At 40.7% G+C, this 26,569-nt stretch overlaps 1 protein-coding gene across 1 annotated transcript; it reads left to right on the forward strand.

Moving 5' to 3' along the window:
* Positions 1 to 1,942: 1,942 nt before the first annotated feature.
* LOC135799078 (homeotic protein distal-less-like) lies at positions 1,943 to 26,554 on the forward strand. The gene is made up of 5 exons (XM_065312094.1): positions 1,943 to 2,935; positions 4,109 to 4,290; positions 24,142 to 24,316; positions 24,746 to 24,980; positions 25,470 to 26,554. Exons 1-5 carry the CDS (start codon positions 2,608 to 2,610, stop codon positions 25,486 to 25,488), a joined length of 939 nt encoding a protein of 312 aa, XP_065168166.1. The 5' UTR covers positions 1,943 to 2,607; the 3' UTR covers positions 25,489 to 26,554.
* Positions 26,555 to 26,569: the final 15 nt, after the last annotated feature.

Consider the following 26,569-nt stretch of genomic DNA (forward strand, 5'->3'; position numbering starts at 1 on the left):
CACAGCAACCATTCCGACACTATCGCATATAATTCTATATAATTTCCATGAGTGTCCGTAAATTGTGAAGGCAGTAAAATTCTAAGCATATTTCCGAAAACACGACACATGCGTATACTCCACATTGGTGCACGTATTATTAAAAATACTTGCACGGTATTTGCATAAAACGCGAATAAATTTCAATTAAAACCTATCACTCTGAAAATGAAGCAATTACGAAGTAGCGGATCGTCGCTAGTTCCAACGCGTCCGGGCATTCTTTTTTAATTCTTTCATTTGTTTTCCCACAATTTTTATGTTATGTGATGTTGTTGTTCGGTGCTTAAGGAACAGTTGTAATTTATGCAATTTTAAATTGACTTAAGTCAAATTAAGCTGATACGACTTAAATACGGCTATTAAGCTCATCAATGTCGAAACGTGAAATTAAGTTAAAAAAATTTACGAAAATGTCTTGAATCCATTTTATATAGAATTCTATACCGAGTGTTTTGTGCTTTATTTAAGCAGTAAAATAAGTAAGTAAAATTAATACGTATTAATAAGACGGCTTGTCGGCAACGGCAAAAGAACCAGAAGCGGTTTTGGCGTCGCTGCAACTCGTCCTCGGCGCTTTGTGAGAGCCCATCGCGGCAATTAATAAATTAGTTGCTTTCGAGTGGCGCCAACTTAAATACCTCTTCGACGCACATCATAAGACACAAATACGTGCAAATGCACGAGAAGTAAACATAAAATTTACCAAATAAAAAATTGTCAAAAATTGCATTTTATGAGATATTTTGCACTAAAAATTAGATTTTAATAAAATATCCTAAGACTCGGCTGGTTGAAAAAAGAATTTTGAGGAGTTGACAATATCCAAAATGAGTAATATCTAAAATATCTTTCTTGCTACTAAGTAAAAGAACTTAGTAAAGTCTTAATAAAAAATAACTTATTAAAACTAAATATTTTAGAAGCATTCGCACTTTCAGATTCTCTCTAAAAGGTATCGCGATTATTTTTTCCTTTTTTTTACTCTAAGTTGTGAGAGTTGGCATCGGCATTATTAAATTAAAAGGCAGAAACCCCGCCGCGACGTCCCATGCTTTAACGGCCCTACTTAGTTAATAAACACCGCCGCAAGATCTAGATAGGAAGCACCTTTCTCGCGCGCGCGCTCCCGCCGCTCAGAAACAGCCGCCGCCGATCGGTTTTGTTTCAGGGCAACCCAGGCTTCACCTCCCCCAAAACTCCCTGTGTGTGTGGGCATCACCAAAGATGATCCGGCAAGAGATCACCCAACTCCGATAACTCACTTCCTTCTACAAATGGAGTTACAATATTGTTGGAGTTACAAATTTGAAGACATGAGATGGATCTGATTAGATCCGAGATGCTGGTTGGTGGTAAGGTTATCGGGTCTTCGATCAACAAATGTTTGGACAAGGACTGTTTTAAAGGTTTTAGTAGCTTTAAAGAGGATCTTTGGAGGTAGCACATTACTAATCCACCTCTAAGCAGATTTAAGTAAGATTTGAGGGTGCAATTGACCGGAAAATCCACGTGGCGCCTAGTCTCAACCCTTTATCCAACACTATTGAATATCGCACTGTTTTAGCACTAGGATTCACTCAGAATGTAAAAGATTGTAAGATGTGAATGGGAAAGCGTCCGGGTGAAAAGTGAACCAGCTCGTCGCAGGTAGCAGGGGCGGGTCGACAACACGGCGCCCAAACGGGAAAACCGCTGCGGCCGCCCAAAAGAGCCAAGAGGATTGGTTATGGAGGTTGGTGGAAGCGCGCGCGGCGAATCCCACCGCTCTGACGACGTGGTGGGCGCCCCACCGGTTCCCACACCTCAAAGACGACCTTCGCGCCATCTGAGCACCCGTCCCAGCAACTACACGCCGCGCTCGGCTATTATATGATTATGCTTCATTATAGTGCCTACGCTCGTAGGAAGTAGATGGTTGAGAGAGTTCGACGAGAGCGCGGCGAGAGCAATTTTCGGGTGGCGTACGCGCGTCAGCGAGATAATCGCCCTCTTCGCCCATCGATCTCCATCCACCTCGCGTCGTCGTCGCGCGCAAGCGAGAGTGCAACCACACGAGTGCAGTTTTTTGCCCGGCCGCGATTTCGGGCTAATAACAACAAACAACCACCATCATCGGGTGCGACAGCTATTAGTGCGAATTATACGTTTTAACAACAACAACACACACACGTTCACAGCCCCACACACACACACCCGTCGTGTGGTGTCGCGGAGTGTCCCCAACAAAACTTGGATAATAATTTTTTTCAAATTCTAAATCAATGTGCGAGTGAAAAGTTTAGAGTTTAAATAAATTGTTTGTTGCTGATGTCGGCGACAAAGTGTGATTAGGATTTTAATCTGGTGGTGCTAGCGGCAGCTACCACGGAGGACGGAGGGTACTTCTGGAAGGAGGGCGGCCGGAGCAGCGGCAGCAGTCTGCACCCGCATCCGTACCTGCAACCGGCGGCGCCACCGCACGCGTTTGCCTCCAAGGTGGATATCAAACCGTTCACGACGCTCAACTTCACGGATCTGGGCTCCCCATTTGGGGGCCCCGCCGAGGAGCCGCCCGGCACGCCAACGATGGCGGCCGACGGCGGCGGCGGCGGCCATCTCGGCCCACCAACGCCGCACGACGGCAGCAACAATCCGACGCCCGTCTCCAAGTCGGCGTTCATTGAGTTGCAGCAGCACGGCTACGGCCCGTTGCGCACCTCGTATCAACATCACTTTAACGCGCCCGTCTCAAACGCGCACAGCGGTCCCGGGGGCGCCCATCCGGGCGCGGACTTTCCCAGCCCGAGGGGCGCGCTTGGCGCCTATCCGTTCCCGCCGATGCATCAAAATTCATACACGGGATATCATCTTGGATCGTACGCCTCCAATTGCCCTCCATCACCGAAAGACGATGGTAAATATTTTCGAAAAAGATTACTTTTATTACTTCCCACCCTTCGATTTACGTTAAGGTAATGCAATCGCTATAATGTTCATTTAACCGCTCGACTGATAGTAATCGGATAGTCGTTTGATTGTTTGCTTACAATCGTTATCCGACGGGCAAGTTTTATCGAGTCAAGTGGAACCCCAAAACAAATTCGATTATTGGTCATAGTCAATTGATTAAATTATTGTAAGTGCGTTTAACAACGTCGTAAAAGTAATGTGAGCATAAAATAGAATTATCCAGTTAGTGAAAAGCAGAGCCAAAATTTATGACATTTTTTCGTTTTTTCGTTTTTTTGATATAAATGTAATAAATCACCTAAAAAACCTACTTTGTCTAAGTTATTTTGTCCATAAAAATAGTCTAAATTTAATTTATTTTTAAAAATTCAATTTTCCTCACGTGTTTTGAAAAATTCCGAATAAATTTTCAAATTCCGGTAGTTTTGGAACTTCCTAAGTACGTAAATATTTCCTCAAGTATTTTAATGCAATGAAAAATGGCTAGGATTTCCCCTATAGACATAACTTCATTTGTAATAAATTCGCTTGTTTTCTCTGTGAAGAATTAAATTGATCATTAGTTAGCCGATGCGCGATGCGCGAGAAGATGAATAACGCAAAATTAGATTTGCATATAATGCGCACTCGGTCGCTCGCGTTTCCCCGTCGCACACACCTATGCGTCGGGCTAATGAGTCTAAGAGCGCCAAAGTCGTTTAGTGATGTCTTAATAGTCATTACGTCTAATTGGACGCTTTTTACGTGCGCGATCCGCGCGATGCGCCGCGCTTTTTGCGCGCGTCGCTGAATTAATGATACATGTGCATTTCCTAAGCGCCGGGCAAAAATTTCCTACCGGACTCATCACGATTCGATATACCTACCTTCACCCAAGACACAACTTAACTTCACTTAATTTCATAAAAAATTATTTAAATAAGCTAATGATGGTGGTGTGTGCGATTGACAAGCGGGTAATCAAACCGAATACTTCATTCTTGACTTCCTCACTATGCAAAATGCTAATAATTAAAATATTACCGCTTTTTAAAGATATTTACATATTTTCTATAAAAATAAGGGTGGCTCTTTTTAATTAGTCTGTTCATGATGTTAATTTTTGTAATTTTTCTAGATAAATGTCTATCGCTGGAGCGGCCGTCGGGCGGCGGCAAAGGAAAGAAGATGCGGAAGCCACGCACGATATACTCATCGCTGCAACTGCAGCAGCTGAATCGACGGTTTCAGCGCACTCAGTACCTGGCATTGCCCGAACGGGCCGAACTGGCGGCGAGTTTAGGTCTTACGCAAACACAGGTCAGTCACAGGCAACAATTCGTCATTATTTGCGCGCCCTTTCACACCATCGATTCGCGTCGCACAATAGGCACAATGCCCAATTCACATCGAGTGTGGGTCACAATATGTGATCGCACGTGTCAAATGCAATTGAATATACGAGTAGCAACAAGTAATGGACCATAGTGTAAAAATAAGAAGTATTAACACTAACCTTTAAAGTTGGTCGTAATTTATCACCCAAAATATCCGGAAACTTTATCCAAAATCTGAAAAAAATTTAAATGACCAAAAATATTAACTAAAGTTATTTTGCCTAAGATAATCTTAAATATGCCACGACAACTTACCGTACAAAGTTGTGTAATTCGTGGCATTAAAATTGCGACCTTACAGGAGTTTTTCCACACAAACACACGCAAACATCCGTCGATAACTTTGTTGTCGGATGCCCGCATGCATTGTCCTGTCTTAATTCGTCTTCATTGTCGACCGCGATTGCGATTGCGAATGAACGCGCCTAACCTTCGGGCCGTCGCAGCGCGCGCGCGTCCGCTCAAATAGTTACAATAAAATTTCAAAGACATAAAAATAAAATAAAAAAATTCAATTTCAACGAAATTTTTTTGCGCCTGTAAAATACTCTTGCGGTTTGTGTGGCGTTGTGCAACGACGCAGTTAACGCAATAATCATAAAGTAATTATAAGTTGGATGCGTGGACAATTTTTGAGTGTTTACAAATGAGATCAAGGTTTTCAGTCAAAAAACCATAAAAAAAAGTGTGGTGCAAGTGCGTGAGTGTGCTGGTTTCAATTTTTTGCGTTTTGCGCGCAAAATAAATTTTCAAAAAATTTTGAAAGATTTCCGCCGTGTTGTTAGGTACTCTGTAGTTGCCACTGTGGAGGCACATCGCCACAATGTGGAGCATTCGCGGAATTAAGTCGTAAACAAGCAAATGTCCATTTTTTACGCCGTGGCAGACGCGCGGCTATTTTATCTCCGGCGCGCCTCGCATCGATTTAAAGCGAAAACGAACGAGTTTATTGTTTCTGCGTACATGAAGATGTTCACCGGAGGCCTGCAGTCCCGGTCCCGCAATGCGCACATTGTGCGCGACGCAAGTCGAATTCGTGCCGGCGCGTTCGCGTAAAAAATGCCTCCGACCAGCGCTGGCACGACTTCGTCGTACTAGCAACCGCCAGGAATGGCGCGCACCTTCGACATCAAACGAAATCCCGCACTGCGTACTTGTGAGTATGTAGCAATCGGCAGAAAACTAAACCATAAAAAAACGCACCAGCGCACCACCAAATTTTCCGCGCGACAGCCGCCAAAAAAACAAAAGTTTTCCATCAGATAAAGGGAAAAATTTCATCATTGGCGTCGATGGAAAAACACGTCGGCAAGTAAACATCTTAAACCAACACATGCAAACGTGTAATGGTAATCATGCCGATTCGGTAAAAACGAAAACTAATTAACGCTCCCGGACCAAGCCGCAGAGCTAAGCTAATGATGGGAGCGCTTAATTCACGCTCGTTCAGCTCGCCATATCCTGCCACCACCTTTAGCAAATCGGCAAAAAGCGTTACCAACTTTTAGCTACAGATACGTACTTAAACGTTTGCATATCTTTTAAAAACATAGACAATCACTGCTAATAGTGAACGCAATGCGTGTCTAAATCAATTTGCTTGCTTTTTCCCTGCAGACGATTTTTTAGTTTCAATTATTTTCGTCTGCTGTTAAACATCTAACACTTCAATTCAACTATGCAACATAAACCATCGTATCGTGGTAGCCGTCGGAAGTTGTCGTCGTAAAATGTTAGCTTATTAATATGCAATCGAGCTGCACCGAGAGTAGAATTTACATTTTCGTGTTGTAGACATATTTTTCGGCCATCTTGTGAAAGTCAACATCAGGCACTTGCATGCAATATTAAAATGCGCCTTCATGTTGTGTTATTTTGATACACATTTCGTTGTTTTCTTGACCAGACAAGTTATGATAGTCATATGCTAATCATACCGGTGTATGATTGACGCAATGTGGAACGGGCAAACTCTTCACATCTTGACGTCTACCAGCATTTTACATGCTTACTACCATGTTATAACAGAAGAAGAGAACAAAAACCACACTTAATTTATACTTTAGTGTGGAAGCCATGTGCTCAACTGAAATTGTTTGGTTAGATTTAATTACCGCTTGTAAGAGACAATGTGCCTTAAATAGGACATACTTAATTAATACAGATTCGCTCTGGGTCTTACCTGGCCGGCGAATTTGGTAGCGATTTGTTGTGTTCTCCTCGGTGGGTGGCACAGGACTTCAGCTTTCGGTTGACATTGCACTTAACTCTCGACCTATGTATGAGAATTTTTGCCTTCGTCTTGCTTCGGCTTTGTTGCCAAACGCGAGCTGAGATTTCCACCTCGTGGATGCGCGCGGAATGACAAATGACCAATAAAACGGTGACGATCGTCGTAAAACGCCACCTGGTGTTCGCTGGAAGCAACACCACGTGATGGAATGAGTTTTTCACACCGCGACTTTGCTGCGACCGCCAGTGGATCGTGCGCAGCGCAGAGCCTTGCGAGATTTATCGCTTTATGACTTTATAACTGCCTGCTGCCGGTTTCTTCTCTCGGATGGCATTTAGGGACACTTTTATCTATTACAGTATTACTCTATTACACACACTCGTTGTTGTGTGGTTGTGCGATCGTCCTCAGTGAGGTATAAGGATGGCTTTGCACCATGCGCGCGGTTTTATGGCGCTTTGGTTTCAACTGGCCCCGTCGTTCTGTGCGCTGGAGAATATTAAATTTTTTTACGAGCCGCCGCCGCGCCGCTTGGGGCTTCAAATCTTCTCGTAAATTTATTAGATTGGTGTGAAATTGGATTGGGCTTCCAACTCGACCGCACAAGCGCGCACACAACTCACGTTTTACTCTCGGCAACCAATCGTACACATACATGTCAATAGCGCTCAAAACAAAATATTATTTTAATGTTTATGCTACCAATATTGCAATATTGTTGCACACAACATATGAGAAAATAATTTATAAAGTGAAAATGGTTGTACTCTTTGCTAATTGATTTTTTATGTTATTCTTTCACGTCGCTTGCGTTTCGCGCTGGCAGTTAATAAAACGCAAAGACGTTTAATCAACGACATCATTTTCGAAGCGTTAATAAAGAGGCGCTTGCTACTCGTCTCGGACGCAACGCATTTTTATAAGTCATAAACGACCGAGTTGAATTTAATGCGCATAAAATAATAAACCATCCTATAAAAAAAAGAACGAGGTAGGTACCTGTGCGTGGTTCAGATTAAGACGTTGAATATCAATAAAATAACTTAACCTCGCAGTTCAAAACTGCTGAAGACTTATGACTTAAGTAAGTTACGCGTAATTTATGTGGCGTTATAAAAATGCTTTAGTGCATTTTCGTGTGGCATGAAAAAGATATAAAAAAGTGCATCGAATGCATCATCATCAAACGCGAACGGAAGAAGCGGTCAAACAAGGAACGAAAAATTCACATCCTGCTTGTGTGTATTTTCTTCTAACGGCTAAAAGATAACCAACAAAAGCGAGGCATAATCAAATGTTACGGTTTTACGTTGTTTAATTTTTATTTATTTACAACTCACCAACTGGAAGAAAGCTCTCTTCTTATTGATTAATGAATCGCCATTCAAACCCTAGAAACGGTGTGACCTCTTTTGTGCCACAAGTCTATTCTCAGCTTTTTATTTTCTGTATTTTGATCTCTTGAAATCTGTCGATAATTCGTTGCGGATGATCACGGGGAGCGCATTGTTTCCGTAGCGAATCCACAGCTCTCTCTCCATATAATCAAATCGCGTGGAGAAAAGAAAAACGCGTAAAAAATGCGGCTGCATGCCCGTTTATGGGAAACACGTTCTTTTTATTTCGTGCGAGATGAATGAAAATAATGAATCGAACAAACAAAAAATACTGTGAACGAGTGTGTCCCATTGTACCAACATGCTGCGCACCGTGTACAGCGCACGCCGCCATTTTGAATTTCACGCGTACAACAAACACAACAAGTGTAGAAACAAGTGCAGAGGGAAAAAATATGGAAAAAATACAAATAAAGTGCGGAAAACGCGTTGAAAAACGTAAAATATTTCGTGAAAAAAACAAAGCGTACAGATACAGAAGGTACGACGAAAATTGCCCACCGCGGAATATTATTGTATCGAATTAATAATTGCCAGCGTGAAATTCAAAATTGCCCCTTTTTCGATGTAGTTTAATCCGCGCGCCGCGCGCCGCGCGCCGCGAACGCGTCAGAGCACGGCAAATCTCTTCAAGATACACTCTTCATACTAACATATAACAAGTAACAGAATAGAAATTGCAATTGCTACCTGTTAATTACAATAGAATGCCTCGGAGCGAACGCACAAAGACGGCAACCACACAAAAGCAAACAAAGTTTGCTGAACTGACGACACCTGTCGGCCAATTATTGCACTAAACATAATCCGCCGCCATTTTAATTCTTTCACTCAAATAGCGGTAATAAATCATATTGGTATAGATTTAAAATAAATATTGACTGTAATTGCATTAATATAATGCTTGAGAGAGGAGCGCGCGTGAAATTGATTAATGCCTCGTGACATTTATCGACTACCGGAAAATTGCATAGTTTCGCCCTGCGTCGAGTGAAAAATTATTGTACAAATAGCGCCACGGACGAAAATCCTTCCAGCGGCCGTATAATAACGATAATTATCTCGATTTATTATTATAATAATAAGTTTTTAGTTAGTTGAGATTTTAGGGTTAACAGCGCAGCAAAAAGAAACAAAACAAGTTTCAGGTTGTTTTTTTTTTCGGTTTGTGATATATTGTAGATACGGGGAACGGTTTTATATTAATGGTCGATCAGATTTGGTCAGAGTACCAGCAAGCGAGAGGATATTAAGCAGTAACAAGAAGTAAAAAAGTTATCAAGTGGGTGTTGCCTGATCGGCGGATATGGACGGCGAGATGAACAAGAAAAACAGAGAATACTAAGAAATTTAAAGAATTCTTCGAGTTTTTATGTGTTAAATATTAAAATATTAGCCAAAAATTAAATTCAAATGATTTCTATCATCTTCTATAAAATCTTTGTTTATTTTTTCTTTTTTGTTGATATAATTTAGGTATCTGCTTCTAATGAATTCAAAAAATGATCTAATCAAATTTCCCCCCGTGCCTATAAACTAAAACGTGGTGAAACGTTATAAAACGCATTTTATCGTCCGGTTTTTGGCAAATAAACGACTCTCAAACATGCTCGGCGAGTGAGTGTGTCTTCTGCTTAAAGAAGGATGAACCTCCTCTGCGCACAGCCGGGTGAACGAGGACGCGGCACGAAACGTGAAATCGCCGAGGGAACACGCCGGGAACACCCCGTTCGCGTACACACCGCGGTGTAGACAATATGAGAATATGAGATTCGGAATTCGGATAAGGCCTTATCCGAATTTTCAAGAGTGGGTGTGTTGTTGCTGCGGCTCGGCATTAATAAATCTTCCGCGCCTGGCCAACGGATACTCCAAAGTTTCACGTTCGGGCTTTGAGTCAACGCAGGACGAACATAACCTACATACATAACCTCTAACTTTATGATAAATATAAAAACTAAATGCAGAAAGTGATGATAAATCATTGAATCAATGAAGACGCTGGAAACAAGAACGTTTTGTTCCAATTACGCGCGGCGTGCGTTTATTAGCCAGACGATGCACGGCCACACCATTAATTAAATCGTTAATTAAAGCTCGAAAAAACAACAAATTCTGTGTGGTTAATAGAAAAAAAATACACATCTACACTATACACGTTGATGAATTGGCTGTAAAAGTGTCGGCGCGCTTGTCGAAAGGTGTGCGTAATGGCGTTCAACGCCCGGTTTATCTTTCCATTCAGACAATAATTATTATTATTCCCAAGTCAACAAATTAAATCAACAAATATTGAGCTACCAGCAGCGCATATGCAAGTAAAAATATTTTGAGGTTAAATTGATGCGCAGAGGGCGCTGTCAGCGCTCACGTCTGATTGGCGACGTTGGGGGTGCGTCCGCACATCTCCATTCGTAATACAACGCCGCGACGCACGGCTCGTTAGTGGATCAGGTCGAATGTCAAAGGTTTTCGGTTCCCTATAATTAGTCGCGCTCGGCTTCGACGCATGCAGGCGGTCGGGCACATACACACACACACAGCGAAAATATCGTGCAACATGCATTCGCAGCATCGAAACACATGTAAATACACAAATGCGGGATTCGCGTTTATTCGACAGCACGTACGCGCGGAGTGTATCGCAATGCCGCCATTGTTATGTGCGCACACCGCAAATGCAGACAGGAATGCAAATTATTGATGGCATTTTATCAAAGTGGGCTAAACGAGTAAAAATCAACACTAACAGCGTGATAACATTGTTGATGTTAAATAAAATTATTAATTTTTGTTTGGAATGAATGATAATAATTATTTTTTTAATTACGAAATAACATCGGGTTAAATTAATTAGCATTGTGTGATATTGGCCACGCTAATCGCGATCGTTCAATCAGCGCGGCGCGTTTAGTAGCTTAGTCCGAAGCATTCCGAACGTGAACGTATGCGTACGCGTGGAAATAAAATATTATAATGGCAATGTCGGTAATGAGCGTAATGATCATAATTTATCGAATCGATTAGCAGCAAAGCACCGCGAAGCTATGTAGACGTACACGTAAATAATCAATCAGAATCAGGAGTAGGTAATTATTAAATTACACCTTGTAAAAGAATCATTGCCAATGTCAAAATTTCTATCTTGATTTAAATTGATTTCTAAAAAGTCTAAAAAACTAATTGATGTCAAAATTTGATGTTTCAATGAATAGCTGCAACCAACTAAACATTTCTGACTGTATCTGTTCGATTGGTTGCAGCCTTTTCACTTCAAATCAAATTTTTACTTTTTTTACGCCTTAGTCGATTGAATACTCGCTGGTTATTCACACGTTAACGCCAATTTAATGTGATTACTTACATTGTAAATTTTACAGCGTTACGATTAATTAAGCAAACATCGAACGCATGAAAAGCTCGAATTATCGATACACCTAGTTGATTCAAACATGAAACGGCCATCACTCGCTTAACTTTACCGCGGCGTTCATATTTATTGAAAAGAAAAAATACACACAACTCACTTACACACCCATACAGTGCCAGTATGTGTGTTGTTAAATAAAGCGAAGCGAAAAGCAATGTTTCTCCGCACGAGTGAATTTCTCCGAGCGTTTCCAATGCGCGGCTCTTGCACTCTTCGGGTTTCTCTATTGGCCAGTGAGACCACACCGATGTGGTTCTTTGGCAGGCTATATGTACAAGGTACGCAGCAGTCCACTGTGCTCAGTTATCGAACGTTTTAATAAATAAATGAAGCCGCTCGCAATCGTAACGCACTAATAAGTAATGAGGATTTTTTATTTTTCCACACAACTCACAGCCGACGTGGGCCGCGGCGTCGAATAAACTACGAATCGAATGTGTATCGAAGGCAGGCTAACAAATGATAAGTTACTGAATTCAAACATTTGTCCAGTCTGAGGGGCGCACATACACATTGTTCCAAAGTGTACACAGCGATAGTCTTTATTAGCATACGACCGAAACACATCCTGTATAATAGGGGTGGTGTGGTGGGTCGATTTTCTATTTGGACACTTTGTTTGTCCGAAGAAAAGAAAAGAATACTTCTTCATTTTTTCAATATCACTCCGGCATGGTCACTCAATGTTTACCCTCAAAGATATATATCATAGAATAAACATAACTTTGAGTTTTAGTTACATTTTCGTGTTTTTCATGTGCTTAAAATATTTAATTGCTTCCTTTGGCGAATATGAGAATATCTATTGCTATTGGGAATTAATTAAGTTAATTTTTGTGGCATGTGCACTAACGGTGTGGCCCTCGATACCCGATTCCGTTGCTAATTAAACGACCAATTAAACTTTACAATGGGAGACCAGAATGCGCACTCGAATTGATTTATGTTTCAACGTGCAGAGGGGAGGAGAGATGCAACAAAATTGAGACTAATAGTTTGTTGTGTCGTGTCGAGTGTAAAATAAATTTTTCTAAAACTAGACTTGCAAGATTTCTACAACGAAAAACGATTTTAAGACCAATAAACACTAGTAATGAATATTAATTTTTGTCGGTCAAACACAAACGCTTTGAAGTCTTGGTCGGAAACCAATCAATGCGCGATTTTACATTCACCAGAACGAGAAGCCCGCCGCAGAAAAACAGAACTCATTAAACAATTAATACGCGAAATGACCGTTGCAAGACTTTACGGCATTAAACAAACACTTCCGCCATCCGAAGCAGCGCGCAAAATTAATTACCTAACGCGCTGTGTATCTATTCGAAAAAGCATAAATTTGACATTTTATTCGGTGCAAACTTCCCAACAAGTCACACTCGAAACAAACGAATAAAATGCTTACGGTGTGTGTCGTGAGTGCTCGCAATAAATTAATTAATCGCTTAATTGTGAGTGTGGGGCGCAACAACTCGAGCCACGGCTTGTAAACAGTCGTCGGACGAAAAGAGGGCGCAACCCAGTTGCCACGAATGAAAATTTATTGTACGTACAATTATTCTCAACACAATGTGTTAGCCATCTAATTGAATTTTTGCACTACAACTAAATTTTAAACTATTTTCGAACGCATTGTATATACGCATGTCATAATTCATGATCGCATTTAAATATTAAGCACGATATAAAAGTTAGTTAAACAAATATTGTACTGTTTGTTAGCCGAGTTCTACGCGAGGAAATTAACGACCCGCAGCGTGGATTTATGAAAATTTTTAAATTCATTATTTTACTTGTATTTTACTCAAGTTTCGGAATGTTTTACGTTAAACGTGCTAAGTATGTTGTTGCTTTGACGTGCTATCTACGCGTTGATAATGAGCTCAAGAATTTTTCGACTAATTAACATATTTCCCTAAAATATTAAAATTTAACTCCGCCCTGATGAAATTATCACAGCTTTGAAAATGGCCGCGTTATTTTGACAATTCGGACATTCCACGACCTTGTAATTGTAAATAACACTACAAAGTTTTTTTGTGCTCGGAAAGAAAACATTGTGTTGGCGAGTGTACCTACCGCGTTTCGAAAATGCTCCAAGTGAGTGTACACGCGCACCGCCCATCCGAGTCCGGACTCCGGGGCCTTGCATAATCTCACGACGACGACGACGGCGACGGCGACGCCGGCACGGAAAAGAATAATATACAGGTACGCCCATCGGACATGTATACCTTCGGCCGGCATCGATTTATAACCGGCACGCTCGGCGGCGGCGAAAACCTACGAGTTGAAAACAAAAAATAAAAAAAAACGTAAAAACTTCACCAAGAACAGATGAGGAGTAAAAATAAGATATAGGTACCTACTACATTGTTAACACTACAACATAATAGTAGATAATATTCACATAAGTGAAAATAGTTAAAAAGATAGGTTATGTCATTTTGTGTGATTTTTAGAGTAAATTCTATCACGAGAGTTGTTTCAACTTGTAATTATATTGGTCATTGTCGTCTTTTTATAAACGTTTGTAAATTCTTTAAACTTAAAGCTTGCGCTTTCGCTTAATGAACGTTTACGTTTACGGCGCGTCGACTACGTGAATAATTAAAATCAAAAAACTCTCGACGAACAAATCTATTTTACGACGTTTCTTATTCCAAATGCTTTCAGTATCCGAGACAAGCATGAAGTTGAAAACACCAAAAAAAAAAACGCGCGCACATCTACTAGGTAACAATGTGCATACCGCACACCTACACGTAAACAAATATTACTTACGTTAGGTTAACTTAAATTAAAAACCAACTGCGCGTTTGCCGGTTTCATTAGTCGAACATTTTCGAATATTTCAATCGGAGTGTCGGTGGGAAAATTACTTAAGTAACATGATTAACTAGAGGGCGGGCAGGGCATCGTGACGGCGGCGCGTCATTAATTTTCGTTAAAATCTTCTTCAAATAGAAACAAAAACTCAGAAAAAAGAAATTAAACGAAGCATTAAAACATGATAAATTAAGTGCGACGCACGTAATTAAGATGGCGCCACCTTTGAATTGACATATCGTATCAGTTTAACCCTTGTAATAGAGGTTATGAGTGAATAATTAATCGCGTAGGGTTTGCTGGCGTGTTGTTCGACGGGCGAGTTCGGAAAATTGTGGTTTTCCACATTAACTGATTCCCGGAACGACCGCAAACCGGCTAGTCCTAATAAAATATACATTTTCCGAACAATCGCGGCAGGAAATTCTTCCTCTATGTTACATTACACACGGCGAAATAAAGAGGAAATGTATAATTGGTGCTAGCGCAAAAGGCAAAACTCGTGCCTGGACCGTCCGAAGACTTTCGCCGGCGTGTACGCGCGACCACGCCAGGCATGCAGCGAGCGCACCTGTTGTGTGTGTGCCCCCTTCGCACGTCAACTCACCGGCGTCAAACTCTTCAATGTTTCAGCACTTCGGACGGACGAACGACGGCGATGTTTCAGAGAAAACGCGCCTGGCTAACGAGTTAACGACCAACGGAAACAAAGCCGCACGATTCTATCAATAAAAACACTTAAACTATCCAGAAATTCACAATACACTTAAATGAATATTTACTAAATCTATGGTTATGTAGCAGTGTACTATGGGTTGCCTATATTAATTTTTTTTGTTTTGTTGCAGGTATGTTTCACAATTTTGATGAAATTGTTTTAAAAACACAAACTGTAAGTTCAGCAAGTTTACAATTACACTATGTTCACAATTTCTATGCATGTTTGATGCCAATTGCGTCAAAAGTTTTCGTTTTCGTTGTGCGCTTGTTAATTAATAAATTGATTGTTGTGACAAGATCATTAGTCAGGTAGTACGTAGTACGTGCCGGTGCGCGTTCGGTGTCGCTTTTCTCGTGCGCGTGCTCGCGTTCCTCACCTTCTTTTTACCTTCTTTTATGCCTTTTGCCGCTTGCGAATGCGTCGCACGTCCGTTTTGTCCACACGTTCACTGCATTTACATTCAAATAAACACACACACATGCACTTGGAACATTTAACACGCATTCGCATTTTAATTTACGAGTGCCACGCAGTTTTCATTTGTTTTATGCGTGTGCTGAATGGCCGAATGATTGAGGATATCGAGTGTATCTGGCGTGTTCATTGGGCAAGTCGTATGTTAATGCGAGCAGGGGGCGCGCGCACGTGTCACATTCGAATAAGTAATCGATGAGTTACAACTACACAAATATACAACCCACCATACACTAAACATGTCATGTTAAATTAACTTCAAAAAATATTTTAAATTTTAAAGTTTTAAATTTCGATTGATTTATTTTAATTTAAATTAAAATGTAGTTTTATATTTAGTTAGTGTGATGTAGTGTGTGCGCGACGTGAAAACAAAAGTTGTTTGTTTGCCGCTAGTAAAAAAAGTGTTTTTCACACACGAACACGTCCAGACAAGACAACACCAACACCGGCGCGAAATAAAAGAAACACGTACACAACCCAACACATTTAAACACATGCTCTATGTGTGTGTGGAAGTTATGAATCAAATTAATAATTTATTACACTTTGGCTTTTGTGCTGTTTATTATTTTCGCGTTACGGTCGAAATCCGCAGAGCGGTGGATTACGCAACGAATTGTGAGCAAAAATTCCTGAAATTGAATGCGGCGATAAATCAAACATTTTTTTCGACGATTTCAATGCACTACAATCACACAATGAAATTGTTTTATTTGTTGAAATTGAATTTCGGTCATTGACAAAACTACGTTTTGAATTCGCTTATTCATTGTTTTGTTTTGCATTTGTCGAATTGATGATGATTTTTTTTTTCATTTGTTGCATGTTTTGTTTAGTTCGGTTAGTTGTTTGTTGCATTTACTTTATCTTGCTGGCATCTTTTTGCGAGAAGGCTCGCTGGCCTTCGGATCCGTGTACACCTAATGCACACGCGGACGCGGATCGCAACTACAACAAAAACCTTTGTTCCTTTTCATTCTCATTTTTTTCCATGTTTATTATTGCTGCAAAGTTGGGATTTTTTTCCATACCATCACATTACGTCTATGAGCTGTCAACATCACAGACGCAGACTTTGTTTATTCAAAATGAACATTTTATTGTTTCTCGCCAAACAGCACACAAATTTTCATCGATTTTCTAACTGCATCTTATGAATGAATGAATGAAATAATTCAAGGAGCGACTTGACTTCATGAATGAGTCAACGCATGCAAATCAAGCGCAAAACCTCGTGATGAATTAATTTCTATAAAAATCGCTCTTTTCAACCGCACAATAAACGCAACGAATGCACTGTAAATGATAGATATATCTAGTGGCGTAACCGCGCAGCGCGTACTTGATCATTGCCATATCGGCAATTGTGGTGACTGGCATAGAGCGACACAATGATCTCCGATCGCTGGCGCGATTGCGAACTTTATTGTATGCATTGTGCTACCGCACATGTCGGCGATGTGTCGATTGCGCGATTTGCGCCAGAGACGTGCGGACACGAGAGATGACTAAAACGGAAAATAACGTCATGTAAACGCGCGGCAAGGTATAAAGTTATTTACGAGTTCAAAATGCGACTTCTACCGCGATGCAAAAGGCGACAAACGATTAATGATCGCATTAACGAAACAAACAAGATCATTCAACGAAAACAGTACATTTACGTCTGCTAAACAGCTTCCTGTACTGTTTTCAGTTTAACCAACAACAAAACCTATCAATTTAATAACAGAAAACATTGATTTTTAAATTTTTAAAATTTTTTAAATTTTTTGTGTAGTTTTTCATTGTTAATAACCTCTAGAAGCTTTTACGAGTAGATGTTCCACTTGCATGATGCATGTGTAAGCTGGATGCGTGCGTACTTGAACGTTTTTTAGTGCCTTTAATATATTATTTCCTTTTTACGTTTCGCTTTGCTTCTTTGGAGCGACGCGCAGCTCCGTCTGCTGTGTGCTCGTGTGGTTGTCATCACGATTTTTACACGAGTTACGAGCTCGACTTCCTCGTTGCGATCCAAACACGAATTCCACGCAATTAATTCGAATTATTCGCAGAAACTTAAATTGCTAGAAATTTTACGAAGAAAACACCAAACGCACGAAAAAAAATTAATTGATTGACAGCTTGCGGTCATTCGGACATTGCACAGCACAAAAAAAAACAGCAACATTTGAATATGTAGAAATATCGAATTGATTGAAGTATGAAGCAAAAACTAGCTTTGCATAAAAGTAATACATTTGCATAATGCCAGTGCATTGCATTAGAAACGACCTTCGTTTGTGTTCAAGGATATATTTTCATTAATTTCTATCTCTGCAATTTTCTTTCTATTAGCGTAAGAATACAAAAAAAAATAAATAAATGGAATTTAATGCAAACGACTTTGACACACAGAACAAGAATGTTCGTATAGAGGCAAGCCGCAAATCGTGACACGTCGTAACACATCTTCGTGACAGGTCGTGACACTCGCGACACATCGGAGATTATCGTGCATCATCGCGGCACGTCTCGTGCGGATTGCGCCATCGTGTGTCCTCGCAAATCTGTTTCTTTTTATACGATTATGGCATTACTAATGCGTTGCACGCGCATGCGCACGCGCTGCACTTTTTTCCTTCACCGAAACGATTGCGTTACGTATATAATGATGATTGTATCTTTCTGGCAAAAGACTCTTACGACTTTAGTAGATAGATGAATCGCAATCGCAATGACTTTATGCGCCTGCCAAAGTCACCATCATCCTGCTTGCATTATTCCGTGTGTGTATGTGTGTGTATGCATTCGAGTTGTTCGCTGAAAAATTAATGTCCGTAGTCACGTAGTGTGACCAAGGTTGTTCGAATGCGACGTCACCGCGCAGCGAGGTGTACCGGAAGTCGGCGCGCATCCATCTTGGAGATGTCACTCGTGTGTGAGAAATGATTAAGAGGCGCGCACGAAGACGCACAATGCGAACCGGTACGAGGACAAGCAGACAAAAGAAAATAAAAACAAAATACACACACAAAAATGACGTTTGACAGCTGTCATTACATGCAAAACAATACAACATCCACGTTTTTTGACATCGACTGTCAAATTTCTTGCGACTTATGCACTGCATAATGCTATTTAGGGAAGTGGCACGCACACACAGCACGAAGACATCTCCAAACGAGATAACTATCAATCTAGCCCGTTATTAAACGGAAATTAAATATAACTCGCCGCAGCATTAGTAGTTACACAACATCCACGCATGCCAAAGTTGGGCCTCAAGTCTCAAAGTTAGAACATGCTCCCATTCATCGAGACGTTAGTTAAGCGACAACAATGAAAAATGCATTTTAAATTTTTAAGTGCTCGCGAAGGCTTACAACTTTATCAACTCATCATTGATGAATTAATTCCGTCAAAGTCAAAGAGAGGCGCAGAAAAGTATACCTAACCTCTAGCTTTAAAAACAATAGCAACGCATGGCGACATCTGACGTGCTTGAGTGTAAACAAAACTTTTTTTCCCGGCATGCACCATAGTCCGTCAGAATGTCAAAGTTGGAGTGCATGTCATCGCAATTGATGAATATTTAATGCCGTCACATGTGTATGTATTCTCAATGAATATCAGGCAGGAGGGTGGTGGTTGTGTTGTCCTAATCGTGCTGTCGAATTATACACACGCTCGAATAACCATAGAGTGAAGTGATGTGAACGATGTGACTTTCGAGCGACAGTTGTTGCTTCACAACCATGCCGAGTGACTTTAAAGCGCCTATTTTATTGTGACCGTCGTAAAAGTGGATTTTAGGTTAGGTTTATGATCATAACAGGGTGTGGATTGTATATAAATACAGTATGTTCACAATAAAATCTATAATTAATTTTTAATTTTGATTTTATTTCAACATACTGTATATTATTAGTGTTGAACGTGAAGCAGGCCATTTATTTGTCATTAGAGAGGGCAATATCTTCACGGTTGTCAAATTCGGCCCGCACCTTAAAAATAATAATCGATGCGTCGCGCTCCCGTCCGCATTCGTTCGGTTTATTGCCTTGTTTTATTATCTTGTGCATTTTTCGCTCCACTTGTCTTTCAGTAAAGGCTAAATAAAGTTTTCCAGTGGCTCTTTTTTTTATCGCTGCTGGTGGTTCATGTACGAATTTCATTTGACCTCGCGATTTGATAATAATAAAAAAAAACGCCAACACAACACAACAGGTAAAAGAGGGCCGGCGAAAAGAATGAAATAAAACGTCGAAATCGTAATAATAATAAAAGGGTCACACGAAAACGTCGTCGCACGCGCGCCGCATGCAACATGTTGTAAGTTTCCCCAGCCATCAGCACAATTCCAGGACGTGAAACGGTCGCGCGAGCGGAAACTGCAACCACACTTGACTACACACGGCGACGTAACGATACAATTACTGCTTTAAATATGACTAATGTCAAGTTGTTGCTGTTTTTTTTTTCTGGTATTCGAGAAAGGATCTATAAATTATGCAATTTAACGGTTAGGAAGGACGAATCTGTTGAATATTTGTCAAAATGTTAAGTGTAGCGATCGTAAATTTCACTGATACTTAAATTAATATTATTTTAACGTAAAATGAGAGAAATTAAGATTAAGTTGATTCATGATTCGTGTAATTTAATCAAATTGACAATAATCACATCGTTTAGTTGATTATTACATTCTGGTAGTGTTTAAACAAGTATTTACCATGTTTAATTCATTTATTTATGTGTTTTGCATAATTGAAGGGTAATAAATCACACGACGCTCCTTTTTTTGCGCCCTACTCTAATATTATAAATTTTTAATTAAAATTTAAAACTTTTTCCGTAATATTAACTTAAATATTCTTTTTATATTATTTTTGCACATAAATGAATTTTATAATAATAATTTCTAAGCGTTGAAAAGTGTGCAATCTTGAAATGTTGAGCGTCTCAAATCTTAAGTAAGTAAATCTTAAGAAAGTCTCTTGATTGCAAAATTGCGAATTTTTATGGAAACCGATTGCAAACCACTCCGAAAACGGAATTTATGTAGGCAGAAAAGCCAGCAACATCTTAATATATTCCATAACAAACAATGGATGCAACATGATTATAAACGGAGCGCACCGAAGACAAAATCGACTTTGATGATGATCAGAATGATCAAAAAAAGCCATTTAAGTCGCCTTACATCTGGACCAGCGCGTTCACAATAAAAAGACTGAACAAAAATTAAGATTAAATTATTCATACGGTAGAGTTGAAAATAAAAATAAACCACGGTTGGATGTAAAACGTGAAATACAAAAGCGATTGCAGTAGAACCGGAGCCGCGAGCGGAATGCTGTCAGTCGCATGAAGTCTTCAAGAGTGAACGCCAGCGACGCCAGCGAGAAGCTGGTTTTCGACTCGTTATAAACAATAATTAAAAATAAAGTGAACGGCGAAATTTCAAACACTTACAAATTCATTTAAAGAGCATTCAACTAAAGTTAGGTTAGGATATGTTATATGATATTCATTCGCTCGCAAATTGTGAATATGACAAATGTGAATGTGAGGTTATATTCGTGTGCGAGTGTGTTTTATTGTACGAATTGTGCTTCCATGCGCGAGACAAAACGCGGCGTGCGCGCGCGCGCGCGATTACAAAACGGCCGCACAATCTCCACGCTATCTCGAAGACCTTGTAACATTTCCTTTTGCTTCAACCTTTTTTGTAGCGCCTCAGGGTTATTTTTTTTTATTTCGCTCGCGCGCACGCTGCCGACGCGCACAGACGTAATGAGTCGCGCTCAAAGTCGGCGCTTTTTTTCTTCCATGCCGCGCTCGCGCGCAAAAAAACGAAACTCACGTAAACTCAACTTAAGTCACGTGAACGCAAGAGAATCAAACTCGACACTCTCAAAGTTACACAAGCAATGATACTCGTACTTATACTAGGTATATACTAGCTATACAGTTAGATGTTTTATACAAAGTTGACTTAAGTCAAATTTTGACTCAAGTTAGGTTATGTGCGTCAAAAAATAGCGGCGCTCGTTTTGGATGGAGTTATTCCCGCGAGATGCCACACGACTGAAAAAGTCGCGAAAGCGAACGCTGGGTCCGAAAGGAGAAAGGCATCCTGCGGTAAAAATGCCGCAGCGCAAGGCGAAAAAAAAAACGCACGCAAAATAAAGGAGCCTTAACCGGCGCGCCACGCTACAGGTGTACTCGCGCGGCGCGCACTCGAGCAAAGAATAACGAGGATTCTACTCCACTTCCAGCGACGCTTTGACCTGCGCCGACGTATTTGTTTATTACCTTTATCGATGCTCACCGGCATATTTCCCATCGAAACATTTCACAGCACAAGAAAACACCGTGCCTACTCACATATCCACGTGATATTTAAGGTTATCCATAAACATTTTGACATTTCGCTGTCAAAATATCACGAAAACTTCATTTTGACGGTTTATGTAAAGTTGTTTAATGCTTATGCTAATCGTTGATGCGTTTTACAAATTAGGAGCGTCGATAGCAACGAAATAAAAGCCCCGCGCTCAATTTGAATAACAAATAAGCTCAAATTAATCATGTCGTCGGCGGCGGTGCGTCGAACGTTTTGTAAAACAATTGAATTAATTTTCGACATGGGTAACTACACACGCCGAACGTGCCCACGTCGATTAAACCGGCCCTAGCTCTACTAACTCAAGATTCACATCGAATAAATTTCATTTCTACAACTTTACAACCTCCATCGTTACGCACCAATGACACCACCAAACGTCAGCTGTCAAATGTCAAAGCAATCGGCCCGGCGCATGCGCACCACGGCGTCTAACCTCCAAATCAACAAATATTTTGCTCGAAGAAAACGCTTTGCGCTGCATGTTCGCGTTTACGTCGCTTTTTATTTCCAGTTTCGGTGCGGATAGTTGCCGAAGCGGCACATGTCATTACGTAATTACAGTGTGGGAGTCTCTCTCGTGTTCTCTGGCTTTCAGATGTGTGCGTGTGTGTATGTGTGTGTGTGCGTTCGTGCACACCGGCAACGGTACGGGCAGCATGACATGGATTATCATTTGTAATGTGTGTGCTCCGCCATGTGGAAAACGGAAACGGAATGAGCGTTGCGAACACACCGCGCGCGGAGGGCTCCGAGGCGTACCTGTGTGTTCGCGTTCTGCCGCGCGTCCACAATACACACGATGAATAGGTGTGTAGCCTACCTTTGAGGTTATGTTCCATGCGTGTATGTGTGTTGGTGTGTCGTTCTCATGTTTTGTCAGCGGCGCGGTCGTGTCATTCTCTTGTCATCTTGTCATTGCGTCCTCTTTTCCGACCCAAGCCGGCGAGCGCACGATGCGAAACATCGAAATTGGTGCTTATTATGGAATTATTTAAATATTTATAACGCAGCATAACGCAGCAGGAAAACTCCACGACGTGCACGAAAATGACGTGAATTTTCGTTTTGGAGACAATCGTGAAATTACCAAAGTTTGACAGCTGTTTGACGACGAGTTGTAAAAATACCTATCTATGATTCTTTCGGTTTATGATTAAACTAAACTAATTAATCATGATTTATTTAAACGTTTCTTCGACCTGTGTCCACCGAGATGAAGCAATAAATCGCCAGCTTGCTTGTCTCTCTTGGGAAATTTGTTTAATTTAATTAGTAACATAATTAATTAGACGCCATTACGATTACGAATACGTCGTAACACCAATCAAAAACGCATTAAGTTGCGCCCGCTCGCCGCTTCCTGTTCCTTCGGCGAACAACACACACACGCGTAGTAATATTCGGCTACCGGATCGCGAGAAAAGTCGGCAACGACAAACAACGCCAAACAAACAAACAAACGAGAAAAAAAAAACGTTAAAAATGTAAATAAAACCGATCGTAAAACGCTGCGCGTTAATCATTTTCGGCTACTGCTTAACAAGCGATCGAAAAGATGCGATACGTGCAAAGTTCCTAGAAAATCTGACAATAAAATGATTTAGAATTTGAATTAGAATTTAAATTAAAGGCATATGCCGCGCGCGGTGAGCTCGTAAAACTTTTACAAAGCAAACAAACAAAATGTTACGGAAAAAACAAGGTTATGTAACAATATCTATGATCATACGATCATATATCAAAAGAATAAACTAAGGTTATGAAAATACGCTATTTGCAAAGTGGAGATGTTGGATTTTTCTGTGAAAATTGATTAATTCCAGCTCGTTTGTAAAGTATTACTCATGATTTCTAAGCAAGAGTTGTTGTTTTATTCCGTCGTGTGATTCCCACCGCGTTGGTTTCGCCTCCTTCGAGCCGTTTAAGCACACGGATAATAAAATCCCTCGGACGGGTGGATACCAGCTAATCGAAAGCCAATGCCTTTGCTATGTGAACTCGCGTTTCTTTCTGGATCCGAAACACTCACTCCGAGAGTCTTTAAAGTAGGAGGTGAAGAGTAAAGACGCGCGCGCGATGTTGTGGCTCGGGTGGTTTTAATTACGTTTTTAATTACTTTCGGCGCAGCGCGCTTTTGTTCCACCCGTTGTTCGGTCTCGTTTGGTCGTCGTCGTTTTTGGGAAGCTGTGAACTTGTAAACTTGTGAACTATTTGGGCCTTTAAAATGCGCCAAACGGCTAGTTGTGAACGCGCGATGACTGACTCATGTGGTCTGTGTTTGATGTTGCAGGTAAAAATATGGTTTCAAAACAGAAGGAGCAAGTACAAGAAGATGATGAAAGCCGCGCAGGTGCCGGGCGGCACGAACAACAACGGCACGCCGGGCGGCCACGGCGGACTCCTCGGCGCGGGCGCCAACCTATCGTCCACTAGTCCCGGACCCCAGGGCCAGAATATGATGCAAGGTAAGGAGTCAAATTTATCCCAAAATCGGTGATATCACCATTACTAATTCTTAAAACTTGCTAAAACCTCCAAAGGGGTTTTAGATCAAAATCTCATAAAAATTAAAATTTTTGGGAACAAAATTTTCCTTTAAATACCCTTTATATATTGTATAAAATAATATGTTAATATTATCACCCCGATTTTCGCCGCTCCTCTTTCAAGATCTTTTATAATTCATTCGGTATTCATACGGAACGGTTTTTTAGCCGGCGTGTTCCGGTGGCAAATAAAAAACGCATTAAAACCCCATCCAGGTGTCCGGGTCTCAAATTCCCCTGCACTCAATAGAAACATCTTGCGAACCCTCACGTGATAAACCACTATTCAACTCAATTAGATAAATATTTTAATTAATTTGTGTTCTTTTTTTTGTTTGTGTTTTGCAGGAGGCGGTTCGTCGAGCGGTTCGCCCGCCACCGGCTACATGCAGCACTCGTCGCCGACGCCCAGCTCGACGCCCGGCTCGGACATGTCCGGCCAGCCGGCGGCGTCGCCCGGCTGGGACGTCAAGCCGCAGCAGCCCATTCACCCGCCGCCGCACCCCGCCTCGCATCCACATCCGCCGCACAACTACCTCCCGCAGTACTCCTGGTATCCGACGGACAATCCCGGCCTTCTAACGTAAGTAATTATTGCAAAAATCTCAACACCTAGCGCCATCTATGCATTCAAAATCGAATTAATTGTAACAACGTGATCAAATTATCATATTGCGCCGATGGTGGTGAATTAAACACACGCGGCAAGAATGAGGCATTATTTATGTGGGAAGAATGTTGTAATTGTAAGCGGAGTAACATACCAACTTACCAGCGCACACACATTATTTCGCTTGTTCTCTCGCGTCGTGTACAAGCGCAACAACCGACAGCCGACAAGGCGCGAGCTCGCGAAGAACAAGAAGTGCATTCGTGTCTCTTCGGCGTTAACGCCGCTTATATGGTGTGTATCGGTGTATCTTTTGTATGTTTACATTGCTGATTTTCATATTAGAATTCATTCAACTCGGTTGTGTTGAGTGGAGAATTTATTGCCGTATTTAATGTAATTATTATTATCGTGACTGCACCGAATAAAAAAACAACTAATTTTTGTTCTGTTTTGTTACAGGGTGTGGCCGGCTGTTTAATGATTCGTCAAACCAACATCATTAAATTGCAACTACTAAACTACTAAATTTAATTTAAATTAAACTCGAATCTCAAACACACAAATTTTAAACACAAAACAACAGAACAAGCGATACAATAATTAAATTTAGCGGGAGGTGAGAGAGCATTCGATGTGGTTGACGGCTGTCAACTGTCAATTGTCAACAGTGTGCGCGACGCGCAGGCGCCGTGCGGCATTTCGAACTGAGTGCATTGGATCCAGTGATTTTAATTACGTTTTAAGTATATATTATAAATAGCGAAAGCAGATGCAAAGTGTATAAATATGGAATAAAATATTATTATTATAAACGTGCGCGAGAGCAGGGGCGGCCCCGCGACAGTGGATCGAGATAATAGTGTAATAGTGTATAAAGTAATGAGATAATTATTATTTTCGAGGGTGGCAATCGCATTTCAACACATTCTCATCCGATAAATGCCTGTAATTGATTGTTTCATAATGAAATGAAATAAGTTGCTTCTAGCAAAATTCTTCAGGATGATTTTTTAATAATAAAAATTTTAAATTTAAAAATTTGACATATAAGGGATCAAATATTAGTGCAATATTAACGTGAATCCACCAGCAACTTATTTGTCGGCATTTGTCGGATGAGTAGTGTGTGATGTACGCGATTCCACCCGCAAAAACATTTGTATAAAGATCTGCGTAATTATAAATATTAATTATTATCAGAGGTCGTCGCTTTCACGAGAGGAGACGGAAGGAAAACCTATTAATTTTTAGTAACGAAATCTCGAGAGCGTTTCAAACTTGTAGATAGTTTTTTTTTTGTTTGTTTTTTTGATTTATTTGTGTTTCGTGCGGTGCTCGCAATTTCGTTTTCTTGGCTGGTGTGGATCGGCTGGTGAATGCTTTTTTGGGTGGATGAGTGCGCTGAGTGTATGAACATAACAAGAAACTGCGAGAAACGGCGACGCAAAGCGAATGTAGTGACACGAAAAAAATGGAAAATTATGTATGTACATGAAAAATTGAAAACAACTTCTTTGTGAAATAAATGAATTGTAAAGTATAAACACGTGCAAGAGAAT

Source organism: Atheta coriaria, unplaced genomic scaffold, assembly GCF_025399875.1.
Source record: "Atheta coriaria isolate IRGN ID8LTWV9N9 unplaced genomic scaffold, Caltech_Dcor_3.1 hic_scaffold_9_pilon, whole genome shotgun sequence".
In the NCBI taxonomy this organism is placed as follows: Eukaryota; Metazoa; Arthropoda; class Insecta; order Coleoptera; family Staphylinidae; genus Dalotia; species Dalotia coriaria.

Bases quoted from the DNA above. Each gene is read 5' to 3' on its own strand.
- LOC135799078 (XM_065312094.1), top strand. From the start codon at position 2,608: ATGGCGGCCGACGGCGGCGGCGGCGGCCATCTCGGCCCACCAACGCCG. The intron at 2,936-4,108 runs GTAAATATTTTC...TAATTTTTCTAG, and splicing joins TCCATCACCGAAAGACGATG to ATAAATGTCTATCGCTGGAG. The intron at 24,317-24,745 runs GTAAGGAGTCAA...TGTGTTTTGCAG, and splicing joins GGGCCAGAATATGATGCAAG to GAGGCGGTTCGTCGAGCGGT.